Genomic DNA, 12,946 nt, shown 5'->3' with positions numbered 1-12,946 from the left:
TAGTTATCGAAATAAAGTACTACACGCATGCTCCTAGGGGGATAGATTGGTAGGAAAAGACAATCACTCATCCCCGACCGCCACTCATAAGGAAGACAATCAATAAAAAGTCATTCTCCGACTTCATCACATAACGGTTCACCATACGTGCATGCTACGGGAATCACAAACCTCAACACAAGTATTTCTACAATCCACAATTACTCACTAGCATGCCTCTAATATCACCATCTTCATATCTCAAAACAATCATAAGGAATCAAACTTCTCATAGTATTTAATGCACTTTATATGAAAGTTTTTATTATATCCCTCTTGGATGCCCATCATATTAGGACTAAATTCATAACCAAAGAAAATTACCATGCTGCTTAAGACTCTCAAAATAATATAATGAAGCATGAGAGTTCATATATTTCTTCAAAATAAAACCACCGCCATGCTCTAAAAGATATAAGTGAAGCACTAGAGCAAACGACAAACTACTCCAAAAGATATAAGTGAAGATCAATGAGTAGTCGAATAATTATGTAACTATGTGAAGACTCTCTAACATTTAAGAATTTCAGATCTTGGAATATTATTCAAACAGCAAGCAAAACCTAATAAAAGAAAAGGACGCTCCAAGCAAAACACATATCATGCGGTGAATAAAAATATAGCTCCAAGTAAAGTTACCGATGAACGAAGACGAAAGAGGGGATGCCATCCGGGGCATCCCCAAGCTTAGGATCTTGGTTGTCCTTGAATATTACCTTGGTGTGCCTTGGTAATCCCCAAGCTTAGGCTCTTGCCACTCCTTATTCTAGAGTCCATCGAATCTTTACCCAAAACTTGAAAACTTCACAACACAAAACTCAACAGAAAACTCATAAGCTCTGTTAGTATAAGAAAATAAATCACCACTTAGGTACTGTTGTGAACTCATTATTTATTTATATTGGTGTAAAATATATTGTATTCCAACTTCTCTATGGTTCATACCCTCCGATACTACTCATAGATTCATCAAAATAAGCAAACAACACATAGAAAACAGAATCTGTCAAAAACAGAATAGTCTGTAGTAATATGTAACTCTTGAATACTTATGTAACTCCAAAAATCCATAACAATTAGGAAAACTTGAGAAATTTGTGTACCAATCCAGATCAAAAATAATCATATCAAAATCACGTTTCTGTGAATTATTAAAACTAATTTACTAGGTGCAAAAGTTTCTAATTTTCAGCAGGATCAACACAACTATCACCATAAGCTATCCTAAAGGCTTTAATTGGCACTTTATTGAAACAAAAGCTATAAAACATGATTACTACAGTAGCTTAATCATGTGAACACACAAAAACAGTAAGGGTAAATATTGGGTTGTCTCCCAACAAGCGCTTTTCTTTAATGCCTTTTAGCTAGGCATGATGATTTCAATGATGCTCACTTGAAAGATAAGAATTGAAACATAATGGGAGCATCATGAAGAATATGACTAGCACATTTAAGTCTAACCCACTTCCTATGCCTAGAGATTTTGTGAGCAAACAATTCATGGGAGCAAGAATCAAGTAGCATAGGAAGGCAAAACAAGCATAACTTCAAGATTTTCAACACATAGAGAGGAAACTTGATATTATTGCAACTCCTACAAGCATATATTCCTCCCTCGTATTAATTTTTAGTAGCATCATGAATGAATTCAAAAATATAACTATCACATAAAGCATTATTTTCATGATGCACAAGCATAGAAATTTTACTACTCTCCACATAAGCAAATTTATTCTCATCAATAGTAGTGGGGGCAAACTCAACAAAATAACTATCATATGAGGCATAATCCAATTGAAAATTAAAATCAAGGTGACAAGTTTCATGGTTATCATTATTCATTATAGCCTACATGTCATCACAATAATCATCATAAATAGCAACTTTGTTCTCATAATCAATTGGAACCTCTTCCGAAATAGCGGATTCATCACTAAATAAAGTCATGACCTCTCCAAATCCAGTTTTGTCATTATAATAAGATTCAACACCCTCCAAAATAGTGGGATCATTACTTCCTAAAGTTGACACTCTTCCAAACCCACTTTCATCAGTATAATCATCATAAATAGGAGGCATGCTATCATCAAAATAAATTTGCTCATCAAAACTTGGGGGACAAAAAATATCATAATCATCAAACATAGCTTCCCCAAGCTTGTGGCTTTGCATATCATTGGCATCATGGATATTCAAATAATTTATACTAACAACATTGCAATCATGCTCATCATTCAAATATTTAGTTCCAAACATTTTAATGCATTCTTCTTCTAGCACTTGAGCACAGTTTTCCTCTCCATCATTTTCACGAAAGACATTAAAAAGATGAAGCATATGAGGCAACCTCAATTCCATTTTTTTGTTTTCTATTATAGACTAAAATAGTGATAAAACAAGAAACTAAAAGATTCGATTGCAAGATCTAAATATATACCTTCAAGCACTAACCTCCCCGGCAACGGCGCCAGAAAAGAGCTTGATGTCTACTACGCAACCTTCTTCTTGTAGACGTTGTTGGGCCTCCAAGTGTAGAGGTTTGTAGGATAATAGAAAATTTCCCTCAATTGGATGACCTAGGTTTATCAATCCGTGGGAGGCATAGGATGAAGATGGTCTCTCTCAAACAACCCTACAACCAAATAACAAAGAGTCTCTTGTGCCCCCAACACACCCAATACAATGGTAAATTGTATAGGTGCACTAGTTCGGCGAAGAGATGGTGATACAAGTGCAATATGGATGGTAGATATAGGTTTTTGTAATCTGAAAATATAAAAACAACAAGGTAACTAATGATAAAAGTGAGCACAAACGGCATTGCAATGCTTCGAAACAAGGCCTAGGGTTCATACTTTCACTAGTGCAAGTTCTCTCAACAATAATAACATAATTGGATCATATAACTAGTCCTCAACATGCAACAAAGAGTCACTCCAAAGTCACTAATAGCGTAGAACAAACGAAGAGATTATTGTAGGGTACGAAACCACCTCAAAGTTATTCTTTTCGATCAATCCATTGGGCTATTCCTATAAGTGTCACAAACAACCCTAGAGTTCATAGTAAAATAACACCTTAAGACACACATCAACCAAAATCCTAATATCACCTAGATACTCCAATGTCACCTCAAGTATCCGCGGGTTTGATTATACGATATGCATCACACAATCTCAGATTCATCTATTCAAACCAACACAAGGAACTTCAAAGAGTTCCCTAGAGTATCTACCGGAGAGTCAAGACGAAAACGTGTGCCAACCCCTATGCATAAGTTCACAAGGTCACTGAACCCGCAAGTTGATCACCAAAACATACATCAAGTGGATCAATAGAATACCCCATTGTCACCATGGGTATCCCACGAAAGACATACATCAAGTGTTCTCAAATCCTTAAAGACTCAATCCGATAAGATAACTTCAAAGGGAAAACTCAATCAATTACAAGAGGGTAGAGGGGGGGAAACATCATAAGATCCAACTATAATAGCAAAGATCGTGCTACATCAAGATCGTGCCAAATCAAGAACACGAGAGAGAGAGAGAGAGAGAGATCAAACACATAGCTACTGGTACATACCCTCAGCACCGAGGGTGAACTACTCCCTCCTCGTCATGGAGAGCGTCGAGATGATGAAGATGGCCACCGGTGATGATTTCCCCCTCCGGCAGGGTGCCGAAACAGGGTTCTGATTGGTTTTTGGTGGCTATAGAGGCTTGCGGCGGCGGAACTCCCGGTCTAGGTTATTTTTTGGAGGTTTGGGGATTTATAAGAGAGGTTGGCGTCGAGAACAAGTAAGGGGGGCCCATGGAGAGTCCACGAGGCACAGGGGCGCGCCATAGGGGGTGGGGGTGCCCTCCACCCTCGTGGGGCCCACGGTACTCCCCTACGATAACTTTTCGTTCCAGTATTTTTTATATTTTCCAAAAAAAATCTCCGTTGATTTTCAGCGCATTCCGAGAACTTTTATTTCTGCACAAAAAACAACACCACGGGATTTCTGCTGAAAACAGCGTCAGTTCGGGTTAGTTCTAACCAAATCATACCAAAATCATGTAGAAATATTATAAACGTGGCATGAATACACCAAAAATTATAGATATGTTGGAGACATATAAGTGCATCTTACGAACTCATATACTTCATCAGTGAAGAATATGACATCAAATTCATCAGATCAATTTCATTAAGCAATAGAACAGATATAGCACTATGAGGACGTGAGAAATGAAAATTCATTTCTTCATGATTAGCTTGCATCCTTTCAAGCATATTCAGGTCTCCAGCAAATTCTTCAGACGTTTAAGTTCGTCCGGAGACCTGACCCTGCATAAGAGATTAGTTCTTTTTCTTCACCACCCACATATGGAGGGGTGGCAAAGAGTTTATCATTCTGCGAGCTCCATATGAGAAAGGTGGCATAGAAGCCAGTCCACTTCGTTTCACATATGAGGGGTTAGAGTAAGCATATGAATAAGCATATAAATTCTTCGAGGACTTATGAACATAATGATTTGAAGAATAATGCACATAGTCATAGCCCTTAGGCTTTCCTGCGAAACAGAAGTGTTAGCATGATGATGTTCATATGAGGATTTTGATCCATGTGAGGAATTTGGTCCATATGAGGACTTGGATCCATATGAAGACTTTGGTCCATATGAATAATTTGATCTGGGGTTCCTATTCTTCACAGGTGGTGTCATGATGACATTCACCTGAAGACTTTCAAGGCACCTTTTGGGAATCCAGATTTTCTTCATAGGGGGACCATTCCTGCAGTTAGTGCCAACATATGTAGCAAATACTTCACCTTATGATTTTTGAACAGTTTATAGTTGGAATCAAATGACTCATCAGAAGAATATGAAGATTCACATGTAAAGCCAAATAAAGTGGATGGATCTATCCCTTTGCAGCAACCCATGAGGTTTTGGGATACTACTCAGGTTCCTAGTAGGTCCCATCATCATTGAGTTTCCTCTCAAAGGCAATACCCTCTTTCCTAGGGTTCCTATTGAGGATCTGCTTTTTAAGCACATCACAAAGAGCCTGGTGCCCTTTGAGGCTTTTGTACATGCATATCACATACAATTCCTTCAGCCCTGCATTGTTAGTGATACTAGTAGCATCCTCAGATGAGGAATTTGTGATAGCAGAGACAGTTGAAGAATTTGCAGCCATAGAAGCATTTGAACTTTCAGGTGAAGAATTGGCAGATTCACGTTCAATGCATTTCAAACATGGTGGAATGAATTCAAACTACGAAAACAAAAGTCTTCACACTTCATATTCCTCGCATGAACATCAAGTCTTCATGGTCACACCAATTTCTTCACTTTCAAAGTCTTCACAAATCCGAAGTCTTCACTTGAAGACATTCATTTTTAGGGGCCGACTTTCTCTGTAAATATCAAACTCCTCATAGACTTATAGACATGCGTACACTCACAAACACATTAGTCCCTTAACCTATAAGTCTTCAATACACCAAAATCACTAAGGGGCACTAGATGCACTTACAAAATTACCTCCCAAGTTTCGCGTCGGCGCTGGAGCAAACACCATAGCAACGACGGAGCCCAAGGTCACAGGTCCACCACGAGGATGCCGCCGCCGTCACACCATCCTTGCTTGAACAAACTGGATTCCAAATCCATCCCAAACCATAGGACCAATCGCCTCATCGGAGTAGGATCTGAAGAAATTTTATTCAGCGCGGCCATCGCCGCCGCCAAAGCAAAGGTGACGAACAACCTAAAAACTAAGCAACCCCCTAACTGTATGCGCGACTCTGGGGGAGCAAACACTAGTCCCTAGCTACCATCCCCTTCTCCCTCCCCTCTTCCCTCGTCATCCCCAGAGATGGACGCCAAGAAAGCCCATGCTCTGCCGGTGAAGGGGACGGCAGGGCATCTGGTGGTTGTGGCGCGGCTGTTTGGAGGGGCAGCAGTGCATGGCGGCGCAAGATCCTCCTCATGTGTCTGTTCCTCCCGGCGGCGCTCCAGCAACATCACGGGGGCGGCGGTCTCAATAGGAGGTACGTCCAGTCTTCGATGCAAGGACCTTGGAGCAGCTGCTTCACACACGGCGGGGGTGGAGCCCCTCCATCGGGGATGACTACCAGGAGGCGGCTCCATGCAGTGGTGCATGGGAGCGATAGATCATGGGATCCTGAACAGAGGTTCGTCGTAGGAGGCACGTGGCGGACGACGCTATCTCTGGCGTCGACGAATCATAGTCCTATGGGGTCTACAGATCAGAAGCCGGGGCGAGAGATAAAGAGGAGGAGGAAGAAGAAGGTTGATGATGACGTGTGGGCCTCATCTATAATAACGGTCAACTTAACAACCAAATAAACAACGTTGACTTTCCTACCATGTCAGCCCTGACGGGTGGGTCCCATTTGTCACAAACATGTTCAAATCGTCTGTAACCATCATCAATCATTTTCGGTAGTTTTTGCAACAAAAATAGAAAAAAGTGGTAGTTTTTGGTCATTTTTTTGAAAATTGTAGTTTAGTGGGACAACGACCCCAAATGTGGTAGTTTTTTGTAAAATACTCCACCTAAGGTGAAAGATTCAAAGTGAATTGGTTTTTTTCTTTGAAAAGGAGGATTAACCGCGCCCTCTGCATCAATCGATGCATACAACAAAGTGAACGGCTTTAAAGGTACCTCTATTCACCGCAAAAGAATGTTACTTCTACAACTTTCTCTATATATTATCCTTTAATAATTTTAATAATTGCATCAAAGTCTGATCCAAAAGAAAAGCACTATGGAGATTTTTCGAGAAATCAATCTACAAAAAAGTATGTATCACATTCCGCCAAAGAAAAAGGAAGTATATATAGCAACGTGAGAGGAAAACATTCAATAACCCATGTTTGCTTGTTTTCTTCCTTGATTTCTTTTGTTTTCTCTGCCTTTATGACTCGACACGCAGAGTCGCGTTCCAGCCCATCTCATCTCATCGATGGGAAGCTAACCAGACTACCCCCACGATGCAGAAGACGACATAGTCCTCTCACCAACGGGATCTCGGGATACTTTATCGGGAAATGTGCCAACCAACAACCCATTACCGACGCCGCCTCTAGGGCCTCCACCTCATAACAACCAATAGGGGACACCGAGCATTTCATGAAGTTGGTGTTTTAGCCATGAAGCATGCCCAAAGAGCGCAAGTAAGCATCGAACAATGAACAACTCCTCTCTGCCCGGATGGCAGAAGATGACGACATCATCAACATACAACGAGATGTCAGTCATTAGGTCTCGAGGTGCCAAGAGGCGAAGCAAGCCGAACTCCATGGCCTTGGCCAACAACTTGTTGATGGTGTTAATGACCAACACAAACAACATCTTGGAGGGCGGGCTTGCTTCAGGCGACCTTTTCCTTGTTGCTGGTTTATAATGTAATTTTATTTGTTGTTAATCTTTATTTTTTCGTGTATGTGTTGAATTGTTCCTCTCATGGTATTAGATATTGTTTTTGTTGATATTTATCAAATATAGGATGCACTTTGGGTATTCTTTTCCTTTCTCTCACCCTAAGGCGAGTAGGGCCTCCTCCCCTCCAAGCTGCACCAGCTAGCCCATGGATCCTCCCCCCCCTTTGTTAGCGGCTGGTGGAGGGGAGGAGAATCCCGGTGCCTCGACTCTGCCAAAGTTTAGGTTAGGATTTGTTAAGTTCCCACGAGGACGACACTCGGTCGAATGATGACGTTTCATCCTTGGGTCCTCTGGGCTTCGATTGTCCCCGAATTCGTCCATCACGACGAAAACAACAAGATCCGATGAGGTTAGAGTTTCTCATCGTATATGTACGCAACATGCAAAAACTGGTATTATATAAGATAGTTTATAGGTTTGGCTTGAGTGTTACATTTACCATAAATAAACCAGAAATGTCAGCCATTATATAAGATAGTTTATAGGATTAAGCATGTTAGATGTTGCCTCAAAACATGCTTGCTGGCGCTAAGAGTATGCACAAGTTTGTGACAGGCACGATCTGGTATTAGGTGCTTCAGATTTAAGGGTTCAATAACGGCGACGGCGACTATAACTTCAGTACTTTCGTCTTAAAGGCACATGCACGAAGATTTTTCAGTTTGTCATCGATAAGTTCAGTCTTGTAGCTCTAGTAGTTGTTCAGTAAATTTTACTCCCTCCGTTTTAAAATAAGTTGAGTCACTTATTTTAGGACGAAAGGAGTATTATGTTTGAGGTATTTATACTTTTGGTCCGGGTATTTCGCAGAGAAAATGCACTTTGGTGTCTTCTTTTTGAAGTAAAGCTTTCGGGTTTCCGCTGGATACTTCGCCGGAAAGTTATCATCGTCTGGCAAAAACGTTCATCAAAATTACGAGTCTGCTCGTTTTCTCCCTCGATCTCTTTCGCTCCCTCCATCCACCGCGACTCGACACGCACAGCCGCGTCCCAGCCCACCTCAATCTCGCCTCGCCGCCGGCAGCTAAACCCGCACCCCCGCGATGCAGAAGACGGCGCAGTCCTGGTTCACCGGCGGCACCGCCTCCCCCAGCACCGCCGCGGAGTCGCAGCCCTCCCTGCTCGCCGACTGGAACTCCTACGCCGCCACCCGCTCGGACGTCTCCTCCTCCTCCCCCCTCCCGTTTGACATCGAGGCCGCCGTCCGCTCCGCCAACGACACCGTCTCCGGCACCTTCAATGTGTAAGCCCCCTTCTCCCCAGCCCTAGCCCCTCAGATCTGATCCGCTCCCGCCAAGCTCCGCTCCCTCCGAGCCGAGGGATCTGGATGCGATTAGCTAGCTAGCTCTCTGCCCCTGATCTAGCGCGTTCTGATCCGTGGGCCGCAGGGTGTCCAAGGGCGTGCGCGAGCTGCCGGGGAGCTTCCAGGGCGCCACCAGCAGCTTCCCCTCGGGGAAGGCGCTCATGTACTTCGGGCTCTTCCTCGCCACCGGCATCTTCTTCGTCTTCATCGCCTTCACGCTCTTCCTACCGGTCATGGTGCTCATGCCGCAGAAGTTCGCTATCTGCTTCACGCTTGGCTGTGCTCTCATCATCGCGTCACTCTTCGCGCTCAAAGGCCCCGGCAACCAGTTCGCCCATATGACGTCGAAAGAGGTACTCTATTGCTGCAGATTGCAGTTATGTCTGTTCATTTGCTTTAGTTTTCGAAGAATTTACTAATAGTCTTGTTTGCGAGTGAGGGAGTAGAGATTACCCTGTCAAAACCCATCCGCTGTTATTTTTAGTCAAATACGATTACAGCCTTGGAACATGTGGAAACAAGTTACAAATCTTAATTCATTACTAAGTGCTCTATACAGACAGCTAAATACTGCCATCTGCTAGTTTGGTCCTGTGTATGTGAATATCATGGGACCTGCATAGTAATGAAAATTTCTTAAGGATCAGCTGTAGCATAGCTGGTGGTCATTTGGTTGTGCCGAGAGAAGTTAGTTAGTGCTTTGGATAGTGATAGGAAAAAATGAGTCAAGACAAAACGTGGGTGGATCGACTGGCAAATGGACAACGTAGTTATGATATTGTCCTTTAGTCTCATTGGTTGATTGTGCTCCATATAACCTTTCTGAGTTGATTTTGTAAGTATTTTCTTCCCCAAATCTCCAAAACAGGGCCCTATAAACCTAGAGAAAGAAAATCTATGCTGACAAGTTGTTTGTATGAAACACTTTTTAGTTTCTCATAGTGCCTGATAACAAATAAAAGTAACCATCACTACCCAAATTGAAGGCCGGAATTGAGCCGATTATACCATTACCTCTTACGACAGAGAACCAATAGCTCCGAGACTGTGATCTTACATCAAGGATTTTCTTTATATGAATCCCTTGCGTGGATCTTTGCGTGCATAACTTAATCACTTGAGAAGAGGAGTTTAAGGGATAATTATACCCTTCTATTGTCTATAGAATGTTTTGAATGAAACTAATATAGGAGTGATTGAGCATATTGCGGTGCTTAATTTTAAATAAGCAAGTCAGAAAGGGCACTGTTGAAAAACTGAGCACACAGATCAAGTAGGCCTTTCTTTCAGTCAACCTATTCAAACTCAGTGTTTAGTCTAAATTGCCATTGCCTGGAGTCAATCTGGTTGTTGGGTTTATCTCTTGAGGTTTTTGGTGGTTCAGGTCTTGAAGGTTTATTATAGATCTGAAGGACGTTTCTAACTCATGAACTGTTCCTTATCGTTATAGTTTTACACAACCTGGAAAACTGCACATGCTCTGTAAAGTCCTTCTAAAATAATTATTTTGAATGCCGTTGAACCATTAGCATCAAACTTATATTCCACAACAACTGGCCTATCACAGTTCATTAATGCAAGAATCAAATAACTTGAGACTCGAAAGAAAGAGAGAAATACAAGAAAAAACAGCATAAGGTTGTGTTGTAGAGCTTATGATCTGAACACGCCAAAAGAAGTGAGAGTAGTGGAAGCTGACAACCTTGTGACAGGCCTTCCGGTGAGCTCACCTGTTGATGTGGGTTCTCCTAATACCAGGTGCAACATAAGGAGTTTTGGCATTTATTTTTCTCTCTCACCTATGAGCAGACAGAATATTTGGCTCAGTCTGATGTCTGGAATCAGCTGCATTATCCCAATTCCTGTCGATGGGTTCAATCTTTTCCTTTGTTTGTCTTGTGGAAGTCACGGGGTGGCACGTGGATGAGTACAGTTTGACTCGAGTGTAACTGCTGGTCTGCACGATCAATGGTTTCTGTCGACGCATGCAATTTCTGATTCTGTTTTGCTCCAATTCAGCAAGGAACATTTAAATGTTAAATCACTGGTTTTTTGCTTATAACGTACAAATTTACAGCTCTTTCCTATTTCTACTTGGAAAACCAAAAGCACCCATTTTAGGCACATAAGCATGTGACAAAAGCTGTTGATACAAAGTAGTTAATGGCCCTGTACTTGCTCAGTTTTCTTTTAATGGGATGCATTCAAATGTAAGCGGTTTCTGATAAGAGAACTTGCATAACTTTTCTTTTTCAGAGGCTACCGTTTACAGTGGGGTTCACTGGATGCATGGTTGGCACGATATATGTCTCTATGGTGCTTCACAGCTATTTTCTGTCGGTGATATTCTCGATCCTCCAGGTGTGTCTTTTTATCTCGTCTTCATTTCAGTGCCATTTCCTTTTAACAAGCTTGTAATCAGGGCCATGATTTGATGACCAGAGCTATAACGTCTTCTCTCCTTCTGTATTTTGTGGCATAATGATTTCCTTATCCTGATCTAAGCATGCTTTTCTAACTCTTGGAAACAATTCAGTGTGCACATGCACTTGGATAACTCAAGCCTCCTGTTTAAGAAGTGACCTTGCTCTTGCTTTTGTTCCAGGTCCTCGCTCTTGCTTACTACACCATATCCTACTTCCCTGGAGGCTCTAGTGGATTGAAGTTTCTCTCGTCAAGTCTCCTGTCTCCAGTATCAAGAATTTTTAGCTCGTAACCCTAGTGGAACAAATATGTATGTGATGATCACACCCGTGCCCTTGTAATTCCTGAAGTATCTTTTGTATCTAGTTGCTGATCGACCGAAAGTATCTTGTCCTGATCGACACATGATAGAGATATCAGATACCGTGACCCCTTCCTTCATTCCTTTCCACTGCCATTTACAGATGTTAGGCATGCGTTGGGCGTGGATCGAAAAAGGTTTGTTGAGCTACTGTATGTGAAGTTCCATTGTTAGCTTATCTTGTGCAAATAAAGTTATATTACTGCAGATTTACGGGCCAAGGTTATAGCGAAAGTGGCTGTTGCTTTTTGCTGCTTTTGTGTGTGTGTGAGAAGTGTCTGGATCTTCTCTCTTTCTTAAAAAAGAAAAGGTTGTGCAGGGTTCGAGTGTAAACTTCATCTAAATCAGATGTGAAGTTTACGGAAGTTGTTGATATTAGTGTTCAAGTGTTGCAGAGCTAGGTAGTAGTTTATTTTGGGAGGAGAAGCGAGAGATTTGTTGAAACATGCGGACAGTGCTACACTTCAATCAGTTTGAAGACACCCTCAAACAAAAACTGAAGCAACAAGGCGCTAGAACACGGAACGCACCTTTCGTCTCGCTAACACCAGCACATCTGAGTGAGCTACTGCGTGCTGCCAGAAAGAAAAAGGAAAAAAAAAGTACCACGGCGGCCGTTCACATGGTTGCATTGCCACTCGAGCCAACAAAATGGCTCCTCTCCCTTTCAAGGTTCTGTCCGTCATCAGCCTCACGAATTGTGTATGAACCCCATATCCATGGGATACGCTCATCATGCAATCAGAAATCCACCAGGAAGTGGCTGGTTGGACGTTAGACGTCGCCGGTTTTTCACAATCTTTTCGTTTTGATCCGTGATACTAGCCCAGCGTCGGCGGAGCAGGAGGAGGCAGCGCCGTCGCGTGCGTCGAGGAGGAGGACGAGGCGAGGCAGCGGCGAGTAAAGCAAGGAAACCGAAGCAGTCAAGTGCTGTGAGGCGTGTTGACCCTTGGATTTTCGAAGCACGTCAAGTGCTGTGAGGCTTGGATTTTGCGTGGGGGTAGTACTCTGCGCCGGCGCACCGGCCGAAATTTCGGCCGGTCCGTTGCGGAGCGTTCGATGAGACCCCGTCCAACGGTTGGATCTCATAATAATTGGCCCCCCATTCAACCATTGGGTCTCGTAATAATTAGTCAACCCACGTTTCTCCCCTACGTCACGCACACGCGCGTAACTGCCCGCGGTGAACCTCCTACTTGTCCAGATCGGGCTGTCCTCTCCCTCGTGCACGAGGTCGCCGTTGCCGCCGCCGTCCCCCACATCTCGCCTCTTCCCATCGCCAGATGTGTCTCCGCTCATAGCAGTGGCTGGTTTGTAGCAGAATAAAAATAAGAATGGAGAACACGGCGACC

General features: G+C 42.8%; 1 protein-coding gene across 1 annotated transcript; it reads left to right on the top strand.

Moving 5' to 3' along the window:
• The first annotated feature begins 8,398 nt into the window (after positions 1 to 8,398).
• LOC123160551 (protein transport protein SFT2) lies at positions 8,399 to 11,801 on the top strand. Its single transcript, XM_044578358.1, has 4 exons — positions 8,399 to 8,749; positions 8,895 to 9,162; positions 11,066 to 11,170; positions 11,415 to 11,801. Exons 1-4 carry the CDS (start codon positions 8,550 to 8,552, stop codon positions 11,523 to 11,525), a joined length of 684 nt encoding a protein of 227 aa, XP_044434293.1. The 5' UTR covers positions 8,399 to 8,549; the 3' UTR covers positions 11,526 to 11,801.
• Positions 11,802 to 12,946: the final 1,145 nt, after the last annotated feature.

This window comes from Triticum aestivum, chromosome 7B (assembly GCF_018294505.1).
Source record: "Triticum aestivum cultivar Chinese Spring chromosome 7B, IWGSC CS RefSeq v2.1, whole genome shotgun sequence".
Classification (NCBI taxonomy): domain Eukaryota; kingdom Viridiplantae; phylum Streptophyta; class Magnoliopsida; order Poales; family Poaceae; genus Triticum; species Triticum aestivum.
This window is presented reverse-complemented; position numbering and strand designations above follow the sequence as displayed.

What these genes read in the sequence shown, in the direction of transcription:
- LOC123160551 (XM_044578358.1), top strand. Translation starts at nt 8,550, where the DNA reads ATGCAGAAGACGGCGCAGTCCTGGTTCACCGGCGGCACCGCCTCCCCC. An exon ending in CCCATATGACGTCGAAAGAG is followed by an intron (nt 9,163 to 11,065) that starts GTACTCTATTGC and finishes TTTCTTTTTCAG; the next exon opens with AGGCTACCGTTTACAGTGGG. An exon ending in TGATATTCTCGATCCTCCAG is followed by an intron (nt 11,171 to 11,414) that starts GTGTGTCTTTTT and finishes CTTTTGTTCCAG; the next exon opens with GTCCTCGCTCTTGCTTACTA.